We start from the raw sequence: 18,211 nt of genomic DNA, 5'->3' as shown, positions 1-18,211 counted from the left end.
CTTCTCACCTAATTTACTGTTCATATTTGCTTTTCCTGCCACCAAGATAAGATGTACAGTTCCTTTATTTACTTTATCTTTTAAGAGAAAAGCAACTGGAGAGAGGCATTTGTTCTGAAGCCATTCATAAGTCTTTTCCCAATGAAATGAAATCTTCTGGGAGCAGGGAGAATTCACTGTTAGAAAAATGGTTTCTGAGGTAAATTTTTCTCTTTATCAGTGCAATGAGCACAACAGTGATAAGAACATATTGTCTGATCCTATTACAATCTTGGTTGCCAGGGCTGCTGATGCAAAGTATTACAGCTGACTAGAGGTTTTTATAAGGAGAAAGAAGAAAATTGTAATCGATGGTTAAAAGAACCAGGCTTTTGGTAAGAACTCATTGCTCAGTTTCACTGGAAGGTGGGTTGAAACACAGAAAAAAGTTTTTTGGATTTGGAGGTAATGGGAAAGGAGAGGAAATCCCGCAAACAGAAGTACTTGAGCTAATGGGACCACTTTGTTGGATACAACTCAGTCTCAATGATGGGCCATAGCTCCCTCATAGCAGAGGACTTGTTTTGAATGCCAGAAGTCCCCATTTCAATTCATGACATCTCCAAATCAAGACTCTAGATTTAAACACACAAGAGGCATTGCCACACAAAGAGCACAGTACTGAGCTAGATGGACCAGCAGTCTGACTGGATAAGGGAGCTTCTTAGCAAACGCAAGTAAGTGCTGCTTTTGTGAGGGAAAGACATTTTTCAAGGACTCAAAATGCATAGTAACACAGGAAGCTGCCTTACGCTCAGGGCCGGCCCACCCATGAGGCGAGCTGAGGTAGCTGCCTTGGGTGCAGGAAGCCTAAACAGTGGTGCTGCTAGTGGTGAAATGATGGCAATATGTCACAGATATCTCATGAGATCTCATGGAGCGCATTGTGAAATGTCCACAGCAGTTTTGGGACCACAGTAAGGGAGGCTTTGGTGAGGATGGCACTGCGGCGGCAGGGCAGGGTGACACCTTCCCACTTTGCCTCAGGTAGCAAAACCAGTCCACAGAGGGTCCATAGCCTGTCAACTTTCTCCTCCTTAGGCTCAGTGTCGCCCTTTTAGAACTCAGCAGGAAGGATCAGTGGACCAGACTTAGTTGGCTTTGGCTGTCATTGGCTCTTCCTCTGCCTACTGCTGGTCTTCCACCAAACACCTTTGCCCCTTCTCCTCTGCAAGGCTACACCACTGCAGCAAAACTAACAGTTGCTCTTTCACACGTTGCTATCCTGAAAAAGCAAACATGCAGTTTAGGCATGTGGTTTCACTCATTTTTCTCTGGGTCTATCTGCCATTTCATCAGTAGGACTTCAGTGAGTAGAAGTACCTGCCAGAGACATATAAAATACACTTAACCAACCATATTGACCAAAGCTCATTTTCTCATGTGAAGGAGTAGGAGAAAGGATAAGGAAGTGTTGGAACTACGGAAGTGAGTGGCGGCTGGAAAGAAGGTGTCTGACAATAGTGGTTTGTTTGAGAATATGTGGGAGAAAGGATTTGATATTTATGCTGATTGATTCTGGAAGCTGTTGTGTTTTATTTCAACAAAAAAGTAATGTAGCTCTAAGGATGCAGAGGCAGCCCAACCTGAAATACAAGGGAATTACACAGCATATACAATGATGGAAAAAAGGAGAGGAAACGTATCTGAACTAACCTGTCAGAGTGACAATTCTCTGGTGCCAAACAAAACAATATGATGCAAAGATCCTTACAAATGTCACATTTGTTACTTTTGAATTCCCTTTGCAGTCTAAATGTCAAGGAGGGAATAATTCAACAGTGTCATTTACTTTTTCTGCAGGAATATTGTCGTGGGTATCCCAAAGGAGCATGCACCAAGGAGCTTAATCCCCACTGTGGCTCTGATGGCATCACCTATGACAACAAGTGTCTTTTCTGCAATGCATATATGTGAGTATACATTTCACTTATAAAGTACAAATTGAAAAGGGTGAGCACAGCTACTCTGTAGGCAGCTCAAAATTAGTAAAATATTTGAAGGAAATGCTACAATGAATCCGTCTTCCATTTTCACAAATATTAACGGTAGCCATATTGGCCCATAAGAAAAATAAATAAATCCCTGGTGGGGCAATAATACAGTTATTGCAAAGGTAATAATGACCTAATACAGGTGTTGCCCTAATGTGAATTTTGGAATTGCTAAGTCTCAACTCAACTTAAAAAATAAATAAATCTGACATAAAATGACATTTTAAAAAGGAGAATATTTTACAAAGTCGTGCTGCAGCAAAGATATACAGCAATAATTAACTTACCTTATTCACCTATCATGGTGCCGGGTGGGGGTGGAATTTCAGGTTAGTTCACATTTTAATGCAAAATTACCTAATTCATACTTCACAAACCAATACCCAAACAAAGCTATCTTTCAAATTTCACGTCTTTAACTTTTGTGATGCAGTTTTGCATCACAAAATTAGAAGGATAGTAAGTATCCATAAGGATAGTAATTAGAAGGATAGTAAGTATCCATAATCTCTCTAGAGGGGGTTCTGGGACACTGCAAAAATGGCTGCAAGTGGAAAAATACTTATTGAGCTGAACAGGACTTTTTATCTCCTGGGAAAGCTTCAAGAACAGAGTGATATTTTGGCTACAGGGGTCATGGCACTGAATGAAACAGTAAATAACTTTACTGAAAATGGAAGGGACTTGACTCAAGTCATTGTTCCTGAACCAAAAGCCCTTGTAGCGGAAACAAAAGTCTTTGCAGCTGAGCAGGAAAAGAAACTTGATAAATCTGAGAAAGCGGAACAAGAGATACATGATGATCTGGAGGGAAAGGAAGGAGGAGTTACAATGCTGCAGAAGGCTAAGGAAGGCCAGAGGCCTGACAAGAAGGACATAAAGGAAAATAAGAACTGGATGATGAAGACTTGGCCTGAATTGGAAAATGAAGAACGGAGAGACCTACCTAGATGGAGACCTGAAGACCTATGGATTATAAATTTGATTAAGATGGAAGTTGGAGTTTTTGGGACACTTAGATTCAAAAGGATTAAGAAACAAGATTTGAACTCCACTTTCGAATATAGAGGTCTGGTTAGAAGAAAAATGGACATTATCGAGACAGGGTTTCTCCGAGATTTGAGGTTTTACATAAAGGACTACCAAAAAAACTGGCAAAGAGGAACTGAGAGAGAATTGAGAGCCTCTGACGTAAGGTCTCCAGGCTGAGAATAGATAGAATGATATATATTGGGGATTGAAACCGGGAAAGGGGGGGGGGGAGTTTGGGAATCCAAAGGGTGTATAAGAATATTTTGATTTCTTCTTTTTTCTATTTTGTTTTGTTATGAGGATAAAATGGGGAAACTGTGGAAGAGAACAGGGGTCGATCTTAGAAAAAGATTTTAAAGTATAAAGACTGAGGCGTATAAGGTAAAATTGGTCATATAATAAGGAACTAAATATAACAATGAACTAAATATAATAAGGTTAAAAATTGGGGATAAGAACCTGTTGAATCAAACATATGGAATTGGAATACAAGAAGGGGAGGTGTGGGGAAGTCATGGAAGTATGTCATTGAAAATAAGGTTTAATTGAAATTATACTTGTTTTTGTTTGTGTATGTGTGTATGTTTGTAATGTTGTTTGTGTTTATGTGTATTATTGGAAACTTTAATAAATATCATTTAAAAATAAAAAAAACTGTGCAAAAATGTTTATATTAGAAAAACAATACAATCAAAGTTGGGGGGGAGTCTGCAAAAAAAAAAGGTGTTTTTTTTAAATGAAAATGACAGATTGATTAAGTAATATGAGGCACTAGATTTAAGAGTGCAGAAATAAGAAAATAAGAGAAACCCAAACTGACATATTGGTCCATCTCTACTCATCTTTGTATTATTTCTGTTTACAGAGTAATGGTGAAGCATGCATCTTTTGAATTATCTCACTGAGTTCCTGGTTTTGTTTTTCCTTCATCAGCGCAAGTGGAAGAGTACTGAGACTGAGACACCTTGGGGAATGTGCTAAAGACTAAGGAACATCTATTGAGGGAAATGTCCCTTTCTCTTCATACCTCACTCATACCATGACCACAAAGAAATATATTCTTCCTTCTGCTTATACTTTGCATTGCCAGCTAGGGAATATCCGGCAAGATCTTCATTTGATTAATCAATAAATAAACTAAGCAGCATTATCAGTCTTGTATTGTTCCCTTGGGACAAACATCTCTCAGTATATTTATTTATGTTCTGTTTGTTTAGCCTATTATCTAATTTTTTAAAAAATAGCCCCCCACTTTTCAGCACCACGCAGAAAGGTAATATATTTATGGAATTTGGGGGACAACATAATATTTGGAAGTTTGTTAATAATTACACACCGAGAGAAAGAGTAAAGCTAAACACTCAGCAGAATTTACTCAAGATAAATTTACTTCAGACTGTTAGATTGCCTGTCAATATGATTTGCACTCATGCATACATGCACACACACACACACACACACACACACACACACACAACATCCCTGCTTGTAGAAAGGCAGCTTATTAGGGAGACATCTAAGGTAGACCCCTTCTAGTATGCATTGACGACGGATTCATTAGGGCAAATGGAGCCAACTTCAGCCTTCTTCGCCCTGACTGGCTTCTTACTTACAACCACCCAGCAGATGTGCTTGGCTCCAAATCCATCAATTGTTGGTTTCCCTGTTTTCTGCTCTACCAGTCCCAATGGGCACCAGTTCCTAATGCTGGCCTGCTACCTATGAGCAGGAAGCATTCTTCATGAGAAGACACTGATGATGGTAGGCTTTCCCCTTTGAATATAAAGTTGGGACAGTATAGTGTGTTTGTGTCTAATTTTAAGAGACCACACAGATAGAACCCATTTACACACACACACACACACACACACACACACACACACATTTGTTTAGCACACAAAATATTCCCCCTCATGTTACTATTGGATTAGGAAACCTTCAGATTTTGATGTAGGTGTTTAAAAACTATCCACATCAGCACAGCCCCAGGAGATTGCTATCAACATGGCAGATGTACCCAGCTTGTTAGCCAACAGACTTAGGGGAAAGGCTGGCTTATAAAGCGAAGCTCCCACTCTCTTCTGGTTGGTGGTTAACCCACCAGGTGGACCTCCCCTCTCCCCCTCTCCCTCCCTTCATGAGCTGCAAGCACTCCTGAGTCATCTTGGAACTGGGAGGGGTGAGATAAAATGTGTCCCCCTGAGCTACCTGCAGGAACAACATTTTTGGAACACTTCCCATGTGCACCAGGGGGACTATCCAACTTTATTGCTAAATTTACTGCCTATTATTGTGTAGCCAAAATGGCAACACACATACACAACCAGCAGATTTGGGGGCATCCTGAGGTTTTCAGAAGTACAGAACATCTGAGGTGAAGGGGAACCCCCTAAGGTGAAGACAAATGGCCCAAGCATCCCAGTGAGCAATGGAGGCTGGTCTATTGGGAAAGCAGGGCACGGCCTTGCCAACCTCAGTCTGCTCTCACAGCCCCCATCTTCCCACCTTCTTGCTTACAGTCAGCCCAGGTGTCAGGAGGTTGTGTAGGTGCCAGGCCCTGTGACTGGTAGGGTCTCACAGGACTGGGGCCTTCTTGAGTTTGGCCTGGAAGGGCAAGGCACGGATGCACAGGTGAGGCTTGACAGAAGACTCGTAGCACCTGGTGGCAAGGGCCAGGAGGGGTATATAAGACCAGCAGTTTCCTCTGGCTCTTTGCCACAGCAACACGCTTCCCACCTAGCTGTGCTTCGGCTTCCTGACTCCTGGTATCCTGACTCTTGGAGCCTTGGCTTCCTGACTCCTGGTTTCCTGACCCTCAGACTCTTGGCTTCCTTTCTCTTGGCCTCCGAACCCCTGGACTGCTGACCCTGGACTGCTGATTCCTGCTTCCCGACCTCTACCCCGGTCCCGACGTACCAAGACAGGTCACTGATTGCCTGTAACCCGGACCATAACACCAGGATAGTTATTATTATTATTTATTCAACTTATACACCACCCTATATCTGGAGGTCACAGGGCGGTTTACAACAAGACCACAACATATAAAATCAAACTAAAAGCAATAACCCAATAACCCCCCCCCACAAGTACCACATTCGAAAAGGGTGTTGGATGTCAATAAGATCAACCAAAGGCTTGGTTAAAAAGGAATGTTTTTCCCCATTGCCTAAAGGTGAGATGTGGACACCAATGGAAGCACCTCATGCATTGCTTTTATATGGGACTGGAATGCCCAGAGAGAACTTATGGGAAAGAGTAGAAGAAAGAGATAAGGCTGTTGATCTTCACACACACACACACACACACACACACACACACACACACACATATGGGGGAAGGGAGTGGAGACGGGGAACAGAAAATATGCATTTTATAACTTTTAGGCTAGGTATTAGTTAGTGGCTTGCAATGCAGTGAGGTTGTTTCCGCCTGTTGCATTTCAAGTCATAATTTTATGTTGCTGTACACACCAGAGAGGGGGAGGGGATACACATTAGTTGTTTGGTTTCCTCACAACAGAAACTCTCCCCTAAACTCCTATTCAGTGAAGCTGTCACCTGGACATGCAATGTATGTCTGAAATGCACACATTTCAGCTTAACCACAGCTTGCTTTTCAAATCAGGTGGAAGCCTATTTCAAGGGAAAGAGCCGTATGTCTCAAGATATTACAGGATACATATGGATTGGACTAATGTCATGCATACTCAGGTTCACGCACCAGTCATGAAACATACTGGAGCCATAGTAAACAGTAATGTGTACACAGCCTCAATTTCCTGGACAGAGAGAGACTTTCTGAGGTCTCTCTAAGAGCTGTATGGAATTGGGAATATAGAACTTCCTGTTACGTTGGCCTCATGTTTTCCAGGCCAAATTGCCCACCCCAGTGCTATGTCTACCTCAAGCTAGGCCTCATCCTACTATCTCAAATACATCATCTTCTTGTTTCTCTGAAGAAACAGTCTCCCAAAAAGTATTTGTTGTAAGTCTGTTGTCCAACATGCCTTCACATTTGCCTGGCAGTAACTCCTGACAGTAACTCCTGAGGAGTAACTCCTGAGTAACTCCTGAGGAGGAATTAAAGAACCTTTTAATGAGGGTGAAAGAGGAGAGTGCAAAATATGGTCTGAAGCTCAACATCAAAAAAACGAAGATCATGGCCATTGGTCCCATCACCTCCTGGCAAATAGAAGGGGAAGAAATGGAGGCAGTGAGAGATTTTACTTTTTTGGGCTCCATGATAACTGCAGATGGAGACAGCAGTCATGAAATTAAAAGACGCCTGCTCCTTGGCAGAAAGGTGATGGCAAACCTAGACAGCATCTTAAAAAGCAGAGACATCACCAGTTCAGGCATGTGGTTTCACTCATTGTTCTCTGGGTCTACCTGCCATTTCATCAATAGGACTACTTTAGTGAGTAGAAGCACTTGCCAGAGGCCTGATAAAAAAAATACACTGAATTTAATATTTATGCTGATTGATTCTGGAAGCTGTTATGTTTTCTTTCACCAAAAAAAGTACAGTAACTCTAAGGATACAGAAGCAGCCCAACCTGAAATACAAGGGAATTACACAGCATATACACTGATGGAAAAATGGATAGGAAACATATCTGAACTAACCTGTCAGAGTGCCAATTCCCCAGTGCCAAACAAAACTGTTCATTTCTGAACTCTATAAATAAAATAAGATTATTTATTTGTCATATCATAGTTAAACCTTTGTTCTTCCAAGAATCACACTGGAATGAAGGTACATTGCACAAAGCTTTATTTACAAGTATAAGTATAGATCACTTTTTTCTTTTCTTTTATGGTGAGGAGAAATGAATGAAAAAAATCATTCCTACATACTTATTACATAGGAAGAAATTTAATTTCTCATTGCCTGAATCAGAAGGTACAGGGATCAGAAGATATGGAACTGGATGTGAATTATTGAATATACAATAAGTAAATAATGATGGACTATTGTTGTAACACATGACTGCAGTGGAGAGGCTCTTGTGTGAACAAAGGCGAAAGGATTTATTCAACCCTTTTCTTTTACAAAGTCTTAAAAATTGATTTTTATTCCTTAAATCGTGTCATTCTTTGGAACTGAATTTTTAGAAGATGCTGTTTTTCAGCATACAACTGTCATTTGCCAATGCATTGTAAAAGGCTGAAAAGTCACATGGATGGGTTGATAGGAAATGATATTTTCAAAATATCAAGCTACTGTGCATTCTGAGGAACTTGAAGTGAATATTAATCTGTGTCTGGATTAACATGTATACTGCATAGGTATTTGGGGGGTGAGTGGGTGCTGCTGTGTATCTTCCTTATGCTTGTCTCCTTTAATACTATAATGAAGAAGGAGAAGAGTTAGTCTGAATGTTCTTTCAACGATTCCCACTTCTCAACCCTGTGAATGCATAGTTTGGTCAGATGTTCACACAAACATGATCCAGTATGACATTATGGTTCTCAGCTCAGCTGCTGCCTTTGTGAATGGGTCTGCAAGACAGAAAGATTGTATCCTTTTGTCCTCCCCTTGGCCAGGTGGGAGCAGGGCAAGCTATGCCTGAGCTTTTTTTGGAGTCAAGCTGACAGGAAGAGGAGGCTGAGGGCATCTTCTGGTGCTGGGGGTTCTCCTAAAAAATTCCCTACAAGTGGAGAGCATTGAATTTGGGAAACCTTTAGAGTTAACCTGTATTTTCTTTACCTATACTCACTTTGCCAACACAATCTGCCAGCCCTGCATGGAAGCCCACCAGTGGCTCATTAAAATCCCTAGTTTAGCTGCTTGGCTGGGACTTCAGAAACAAGCAGCCAGTGAAGCCCAAACCCACACAGTTAACAGGTAGTGTTCAGCTTGGTCAGGATCCCATGTGCCTGTGCCTGTTGCTCTGTCCCAGCTTCTGCCACCTTAGCAGTTTGAAAGCATGCCAGGTCAAGTAGATAAATATGTACTGTTGTGGTGGGAAAGTAAACAGCATTTCTCTGTGCTCTGGCTTCCATCATGGTATTCCGTTGTACCAGAAGCAGTTTAGTCCTGCTGGCCACATGACCTGGAAAGCTGTCTGTGGACAAACGCCAGCTCCCTCAACCTGAAGCAAAATGAGCTCCGCACACCATAGTCACCTTTGACTGGACTTAACTGTCTAGGAGTCCTTTACCTTTTTACCTTTACCTTTTTATATGTCTGTGCCACACTCACTAAGGCCTAAAATGTTTCACATTGCCTGCATGTGTTGAAAAGGCTAGAATTGGGAGGTCCAGTATGTAACAGAAAAGATTAATCCTATGATGGGATCACTGTGATCACCATGGGGAAAATTGGATTATATGGTACGTTTGGGGGTGAGAAGAGTCTGAGCCTGTAGCCTATCCAATGATTTCCTCCCCTCATTTTCAGGGGCTTTCAGGTGTCCTAGTTGAATAAATTCCACGGGTCCTTTCCTTAATTCATGTTGTTGACTTGATGGGGTTGCAAATCACCTTTCTTCATGAAGCTCAATATAATCAATTGTTATTGATCATAAGAACGGGATCATCTTGGGTAATCACTTCTGAACTCAGTGGTGGACTTTGGTCTTTAAAATTTCAGGCCAAAATTTGGCACCCCCACCCCCACCTCTCGCCTTCCATTCTGCTCAATTCAGTACAATATAGTTATGAACCTCTGCAGCTCCCTCTAGTCTCAGCATCCAGTGCAGTGGAACCACCTACACTGTCCAAAATCCGCCTCTAAATTAGGATGAAAAATCACGGACAATGGGAAATGGATTCAGAAGATATGGAGCTGAATGAAAATACAATACGTAAATAACTATGGAATATTGTTTTAACATATGACCACAGCGGAGAGGTTCTTGTGTGAACAAGGACAAAAGGATTTATTTTTCAACATGGCGGAATCGTCGATGACATTTATTGAAATTAATAATTGGAGAACCCCTTTTGAACTTTTTATGTGGAAGAGAAAATGAATGAATTTGAGATGTCTGGGTCTGAAGATGGGGAAAATGTAACTTGGCAGAAGGAGGAGCAGATGGATGTCACACGGGACTAAATACTTTGAATGTTCTCTTTAAATGTAACTAACAGAGAATCGGATGTCATTTTTTTACTTCTCTTTCTTTTTGTCATTCTTTTTTCCTTCCTTCTTTCACGCTTTTATTTTTAACTTTCTTTCTTCTCTTTCTTCTCTCTCTCCCCCCCCCCCATTTCCCCTTTATTCTTTTTATTTGATGTTCTCTACTCTAAGTCACTATTGGAATTATACACACATGAAGGTGATGGATGGTTGGTGAAGGCAGGGAAGGGTAGAGTTTTACTGTTCAGTCTACCAATGCTTGCAATCCCATTGAAATAACTGATATTTCAAATATTGTATTAACAGTGTGAAGTCCCATTGATTGCTCTCTCTTTTCCCCCCAGTTGATTAACAAGAGAGGGTTTTTTGCACCATTGAGCAGGTTAGAAATAAAACTTCTGATATACTGAAAGATGCTTATCTGAGAAGAAACAAAGAACCAGAGAGAACACCACAAATACACCTACGTATTATCTACATGGCAGAGGTAGGTATTCAACTGTAAATACAGCTCCAGACAGGCAAGCAGTTCTAATAGGGCTGTTGGGTATTTACAGTGGTACCTCGGGTTAAGTACTTAATTCGTTCTGGAGGTCCGTTCTTAACCTGAAACTGTTCTTAACCTGAGGTACCACTTTAGCTAATGGGCCCTCCCGCTGCTGCCGCACGATTTCTGTTCTCATCCTGAAGCAAAGTTCTTAACCCGAGGTACTATTTCTGGGTTAGCGGAGTCTGTAACCTGAAGCGTCTGTAACCTGAAGCGTCTGTAACCCGAGGTACCACTGTATATGTGGATGTGCAGATCCGTATCACAGGTCCTAATCTAAACATTCCTGTTGTTGCAAAGTAACCCACAGGTTGAAATTCTCTGTCAGCAAGAATGAAAAGGCATGAAAAAGAGAGAAAAACACTTGAGCTGCACCAATGGTTTTGCTGACCAGCTTCTGGTGTCAGTCTTTCTTCTAGGTCTTGGAAGCGACAACTCTGCAAGCAAAACCCCCAAGTGAGGATGAGGGAGACATTCCATTCAGTTGGCATGTAATGGCAAGCGGACCTGTTTGACGCTTTCCACAGCAAGATGTGAACCAAAAAAAAGCCATCTTTTGAAATTCACACTTCTCTGAATTTTTCAGCTCGGTTCTCCTGCCAAGTAATGTGTATTAAAAAAAATCGTATTTTAGAGTAAAGTACACATATAAATTCACATATTCATGAAAGTAACAGTAAAAATGCATTATAGCTGGAGCAACAGCATGCAAAAAATGGGCCTTTGGGGAGAAATTCACACTAAAATGCTGGTGAAATTTTGTGCAGATTTCTTTATTTCTTTATTTCTTTATTTGCAAACTGTCAGGGGTTCAGGAGCAGAGACACAGGAGAAGGAGCAAATGGAGAGTGAGGAGGAGGAATACGAGGGGGGTGTAGGCAGTGACAGTGGTCAGAGAGATTCCACGAGTCTCTCCAGCGAATCGGAAGATTCACAGAGAGGAGCGCCGATGGCCAGGGCAAGGGGGAAACCCCAGAAGGAAGGGGCCAGCGGGGACTCCCTGAGCAGCAGTTGGAAATCAGGACCAGCGTCCCCACCAGAGCGTAGTGGGGGGGAGGAGTCCCAGGCATCGGGACCAGTCTTCCCACCACCAGAGGGAGGAGATGAGTCAGGATTGGCCACGCCTCCATCGGAGAGCGGGGAAACGGTCAGGAGGAAAGTCACCGGCTGGGCGCGCGCGCCATGTTCAAATGTACAGGCGAGCGGCACAGCAGGTAGCCCGGATAGGGAGCCAGGTCCTAAAGCCCGCCGGAAGGAAGGGCAAGACTCAGGGGGGTCAGCGTCAGAAGAGTCCAGGAGGGAGGAAACCCCAGGGGGCAGAAGGACCCAGAGGAGGAAGGAACAGCGCAGGAGGTGGAGCCGGGCTAGGATCTTAAACTGGTGCGGAAGGGGCAGTGACTCAGAGGGGACTTCGCCTATCTAGAGTCTAGACGTAGGGTTGCACGCTCTGGCTTTAAAATGGAAATTATACTTCAATAAAGACTTTTGTACATAATAGCAGCCTGGCGTTGGTCCTCTGTGAGCTGGGACCTAGAGGCAGCCCTGACTTATGGGAAATGTGGGAAACTGATCTTAAGAGTGGAAAAACGAAGGTGAGGGCGCTGATGCCCCCTGCCAAATCCCTCTGCCTGCTGGATGAAGTGACCATCCCTGCACACCAGTCATCCTGCATGTATTGGTACATATATGCACCCTCTGCAAAATAACCATGCCTAGTACTAAGGGGATATTGGGGGGGAAAAACTGCTCCTGCTTTTTAAATGCATTTATTTTTCTAATTAAAATAAGTAACTTCAATGGAGCTCCAATGAGAATCAGAAATGGGCAGTGTGGTATTAGGTGCAGATTGCCCACTGTAGAAGCAACAGAAGCATTGACATAATTTTGATGCCATTTATTCTGACACCATCAACCGTGGTATTCTCCTGGTCCAGCTCCAGGCAGTGGAGGGCCTTGGAGTCCCAAATTTTGAGCCCCCGCCTACCTTTCACCTTCCATTCTATATCCTAGTTGCAGCGACTCCTGAGGCACCCCAGAGACTCCCTGCCCAGTGCGACCAAACTGGTCACGCTCCTCTAAGTCTGCCTCTGCTCCAGGCAATGGGAATTGGGGGCACTGTATTACAGTGGTCCTGATCCTATCTTCAGGACCAAGTCCTGAGAATAGCTTTGGGACACTGTTTGGGGGGCCATCTTGTGGCTACATTATGGAGTGCTTATTTCCAATGCTATTTAATATCTACATGATTCCATTGGGCGAGGTCAATAGGAGTTTCGGAGTGAGGTGCCATCAGTATGCTGACGACACTCAGTTCTACTTTGCCACAACATCTGAATCCAGAGAGGCTGTACAGTACCTGGGCCATTGCCTGGAAGCAGTGGTGAAATGGATGAATAAAATCAAGCTGAGCTTGAAACCTGGCAAGATGGATGCACTGTGGGTAAGTAGTCCCTGTGTCCAAGAAATTGGTCCATTGCCTATCCTGGATGAGGAACCAGGCAGAGTTCAAGGTGTTCCCATTAGCATATTAAGCCCTTAACAACTTGGGACCAGTTTACCTACAAGATCGCATAACCCCCAGAGTCAGCCCACCCAGATTGGAGAAATGAAACAGACATCACCCCCTACTGGCACCTCGCTTGCCCGACCACTGCCAGGCAACTTCATGATTGCAATGGTGGATTTGTCAGCCTCTTAGTGCTCTTCCAAGCAGTTCGATCTAACCTCTCTCCCATGCATATAAGGAAGTCTTTGTGACCTTGATGACGAACTCTCCCAGTTTCAAGAAATATTTGCATATGGAAATGGAATATTACAGAGGACTGCAGTGTCCTGTACTAATTTCAACAGTTTCCTTTTAGTGCACAATTCAATAAACATTTGGCAACCATCCAGTTAGCAAATAGTACATGGAACAGCTTATTGTCTCAAACATAAGTCATAGAAAAGATAACAGATATTTTCAAAGTGAATCAATAAAAATGAATTAAAAGACAGTAACATTCTCAGTTAACTTTATTGCAATGTATCACGTGAGTTTCTAGAGAAGGGTGATATCATTTCATTGCTGCTGAAGTAAATAGAGCTCCATATCTGCTGGACCCACTGCCAGCATCCAGAAGTGGCATACTGGGTGGGCCAGAGCTGTGGGGCTGCCTTCCTGCCACTGCAGCCACTGGAACTTACCTGAAGTAAGCATTATTATGTTCTGATGCAAAGATCGGACAAAATACCTGACACTTTGAAAAAGAAGGCAATGCAACCAGCACTCTCCAAAACCACCGAACTGTTGAGTCCCATTTACAATTGTGAGAGAGCCGAGAAATGTGACATTGGTCCTTAAAAGTATCAAGGATTTGCCTTACCACTGCGATCTCAGTAGAATGAATATGGCACTTCAAGGAGAATCTCCAAGGAAAAATGGGAAAGATATTGTTAGGGCAATACTCTGGGCATCGGAAGTGTGGTTTAATCAGAACATAAGAATACCCCTGCTGGATCATGGCCATGTCTCTTCTGTCCCAGGATCCTGTTCTCACAGCTGACAACCAGATACCTATGGGATGCCTGCAAGCAGGACCTGAGGGCAAAAACACTGGACCCACCTGCTGTTTTCCCAGTAACTTGTATTCAGAAGAAAATGGCCTCAAACAATGGAAATCCAAGATGCTCACGCCATACATTCATGGCTTGTTTTCTCCATTCATGGCTTGTTTTCTCACCAAATCTTGTTTTCTCCATGCTTGTTTTCCACTTCTGTGGTCTTAAACAATTAAAGATAATAAGTGAGTTTGACGTATATAATGTGTTTGTATTGCTTTCTGGGACAACAATACCTCTTTTATTTTATGGCTTACACGCTGAACGAGTAAGGCTCCTTTGTTTTTCTTTGTACTATGATCAAAAGAATCCCAGAACTTCTAAAACTGTTTTGTTTGTACCTCATTTCTTGTGACCTGCAACAGCAATGTCATCATCACACCAGAAGGCCGTATTTCTTAAGGAACCGGTTGCCAAATGTTTATTGCATGCACGTGGAATGTGCATTGAAAGGGAAACCATTAAAATTGGTACAAGACATTGCAGTCCTCTGCAATCACATTTGCATGTGTAAATATTTCTCAAAAATTGGGAGATTTCATCATCAAGGCTGCAGAAACTTCCATAAATACATGGAAGAGATACGAGACCTCATCCATAACCAGTGGAATCTGAAAAGCGTCTACTGCTTGAAAAAGCACTAAGAGGCCAACAGATCCAAACCCTCCAGCAAAATCATGAAGCCAAGCAGCTTTCTCCTCCTCACTCTGATGGTCTTCTTTTTGTACTCAGGTGAGTAATATTTCATATTGCAAAAGTTCTCTTTCTCGGAGAGGTGTGGGGACCAAAGAATCCATGGACTATTCGTGTCTTCAGATGAGTGTAGGAAGGCTCCACCTGTGTTGACTAAATCCAGTTAAAATCTCCTTGCAAACCATTCTGTTTGCTGGTTTAAACCTTACGGAAGGAGGGGACATTGTTGTTAAGCATAGGGACCCTGGGGGCAAGGGCACACATCTCCCCAAAACACATACACACTGGAGCCTTCCCACATTCTTTTGGGCACTGAAACATGTCTGTTCTCAAGGTTCCTCATATATGAAATGATACATGCCAGAAAGAACCAGTATGAATGTCTTGCTATGTTAAATTTACTCTATCTAATAAAGATGCTGTACATCAGGGCTCTACATTGCACACAGCGCCCACCACTATTCACACAATAGGAGCCTTTTTGAAAGCTGAGGCTCGAAACACTAATTCCCCTTGAAGCTACCATGTACCCTCCTATCTTCATGGTCTCCACATGGCTCTTGTGACATAAAAAGTGGACCTAGCCATGATTCTAAACATGCAAAGCACCACAGCCAGGCATTCAAGGGAAATCAACAGAACTGTGTCCCAGTTAGTTATGGACTAAACCAGTATATACAGTTATTTTTATTTAGTGTAGTTAATGGACTGAACCATTTCCCATTGATTTGATTGTCTTCCTATCCATGCTCAGTGGCATTTGAAGGAAATTGCATATTGCCAAGGCACTTTTTAGGATAACATAGGATGTACAAGAGACAATGCACCCCACTTTTCAGTTCCTAGAAATAAATGTTATCAAATGGACTATTATACAGCATATGGATTTGCAAAATAATTTTCACATTTTCTGTGTTTTGCATCTAGATGTTGTTGTTAAAGCATCATTTGAAAAGGTAAGTGGGAAATCATTTATTCTTATGATAGAACATGGAAGTAGCATGAAGTTAAGATAAGTGAATTTATACTTCTTTTGGAATTTTAAAATATTCTCTCTCTGTGTCTCTGTGTGTGCGTGTGTGTCAATTTTTAAAATAGAATTTAAAATACAGGGAACAAAAACACATCGACACAAATATAACATACAAGAGCTGGGTTTTTCCCAGGATTTCACATCTCTAATCCCACCCCTTAAAAATAAAATAAAAAAGTTGGTGGTATTATTATTAGTTCCAGTTGCTACCCACAATTTATAAGAGAGTCTCAGCTTGTGTTCAGTAGTAGCCTTGTGGGGTTATTCAGTTATTACTAAGCAGACCGCCCAACCTTGCAGGCATATTATTTGGCCACTGTCTTAAGAATCCAGGCACTCAGTGTGTGTGTTTTTAAAGTATTTTTTTTTGCAAAAACAACCGTTAAATGTGTCTAGCATGAAACCCCTAGAGCTGCTCACTCGCAATTTGGCAAGATTAATCTTCTCTGAGGGGACTACCATGTCTGAAAATTTTGTTTCACAGTATGAAAAATTTGTACCTGTTCTATCCCTGCAATATTTTAAACTTTAATATGTCTTGCATGAAATCCCTGGCAGTGACGATCTATAATTTGACAGGTGTAAGTGCCCACAATGGGTAGCCCAAAGGTTAAGCGGGGAGGACCTTTAAAACTGTTGTGTCCTTCGTCTTCAGAAATATTGCAAAGGGTATCCAAACCAAATATGCACCATGGAGTACCAGGCCCACTGCGGTTCTGATGGCAAGACCTATGGCAACAAGTGTTTCTTCTGCAATGCATATATGTAAGTATATCATGGAATCATAGAGTTGGAAGGGACCCTGAGAGTCATGTAGTCCAACCTCATGCAGTGCAGGAATCTTCCCCCCCCCTGACACCTTTGTTGGAAGTTTAAAAGTACATGATTATATTTGCAATAAGCATGGTGAGATGTAAATAATAATAATAAAAAAACGGAAAAGAAAAAGAGAATCAGCACCCATGTAGAAGGAAAGTCAAGCAGGGGGACACCCCTCCCCTGGGAAGTGCAGGAATCATTTTGCAGAATGTCAGGTTCTAAGCCATGGCTAATGAGGCCCAAAGGAACATGGTGAGCAGAGCTAATCTGTAGGTAGCCCTGAATTTGAAAATGGAGTGGATTGGGAGGGCTATTCACATGCACCACCCTCCTGACACTCTTGTTGCTCCTGCTAAGAGTGAGGGGGGCAGGGGGAATATGCCCAGAAGGGCTCTATCGCCATCCCACCAGGCCAGACCCAACGCAAAAGGTAGTAGGGATGGCCCAGAAGAAAAATAACCAAAAAAGCCATCAGGGAATTAGGGGATAAAGGTAAAGGGACCCCTGGCCATTAGGTCCAGTTGTGACCGACTCTGGGGTTGCAGCGTTCATTTTGCTTTATTGGCCGAGGGAGCCGGCGTACAGCTTCTGGGTCATGTGGCCAGCATGACAAAGCCGCTTTTGGTGAACCAGAGCAGTGCACGGAAACGCCGTTTACTTTCCCGCTGGAGCGGTACCTATTTACCTACTTGCACTGTGACGTGCTTTTGAACTGCTAGGTTGGCAGAAGCTGGGACTGAGCAACGGGAGCTCACCCCGTCGCGGGGATTTGAACCGCCGACCTTCTGATCGGCAAGTCCTAGGCTCTGTGGTTTAACCCACAGCACCACCCACGTCTCACAATTAGGGGATAGTAAGAACATTATTATGAAGGCCTACTTTACAAAGGCCTACACTAGGTGTTTCCTTAATGTGGATCTTGAAATTGCACTAGGTAAAAGTCTGAACATTTGCTCCTAGAGAAGTTTGACACAGATGTACAATGAAGGCGGGAGAAGGGGGATCTTCTACAAATGGTAGACCAGAAAAGAATATTGCTCTATATTGGCTAGGCTGACAGGAAGCTGTTTTCCAGGGTCTCAGACAGGATTCCTCCTCAGCCCTTTCCCATCCCAAAGACAAAGAGCAATGATGGCATAAGCTTTCCCACCTATATAGTATTTCTCTTTAAGGAGTTATAATGAAAGCTTCATATTATGAATTCTCATATTTATTTACTTCTTTTTTCTAATCAGTGAAAGTGGAAGAAAGCTGGAACTGAAATACTATGGAGAATGCAAAAAAGCTTAAGATGCACAAGACTATGAAACATCTACAAAAGAAGACCCATTTCTCTTTAAGCTTCACTCATCGCATCACCACAAAAAA

At 42.5% G+C, this 18,211-nt stretch overlaps 1 protein-coding gene across 1 annotated transcript in view; it reads left to right on the top strand.

Annotated features, from left to right (window-relative positions):
- LOC309336293 (double-headed protease inhibitor, submandibular gland-like) overlaps positions 1–18,211 on the top strand; it is a 30,299-nt gene extending 12,088 nt beyond the window's left edge. Inside the window, exons 5-8 of the mRNA XM_081851918.1 lie at positions 14,954–15,030; positions 15,919–15,947; positions 16,680–16,789; positions 18,079–18,211. Coding sequence (XP_081708044.1) covers positions 14,954–15,030; positions 15,919–15,947; positions 16,680–16,789; positions 18,079–18,133 — 271 coding nt within the window. The 3' untranslated portion in view covers positions 18,134–18,211. The remainder of the gene's footprint in view (positions 1–14,953; positions 15,031–15,918; positions 15,948–16,679; positions 16,790–18,078) is intronic.

This window comes from Podarcis erhardii, assembly GCF_964252035.2.
Source record: "Podarcis erhardii genome assembly, chromosome: 2".
Lineage (NCBI taxonomy): Eukaryota > Metazoa > Chordata > Lepidosauria > Squamata > Lacertidae > Podarcis > Podarcis erhardii.
This window is presented reverse-complemented; position numbering and strand designations above follow the sequence as displayed.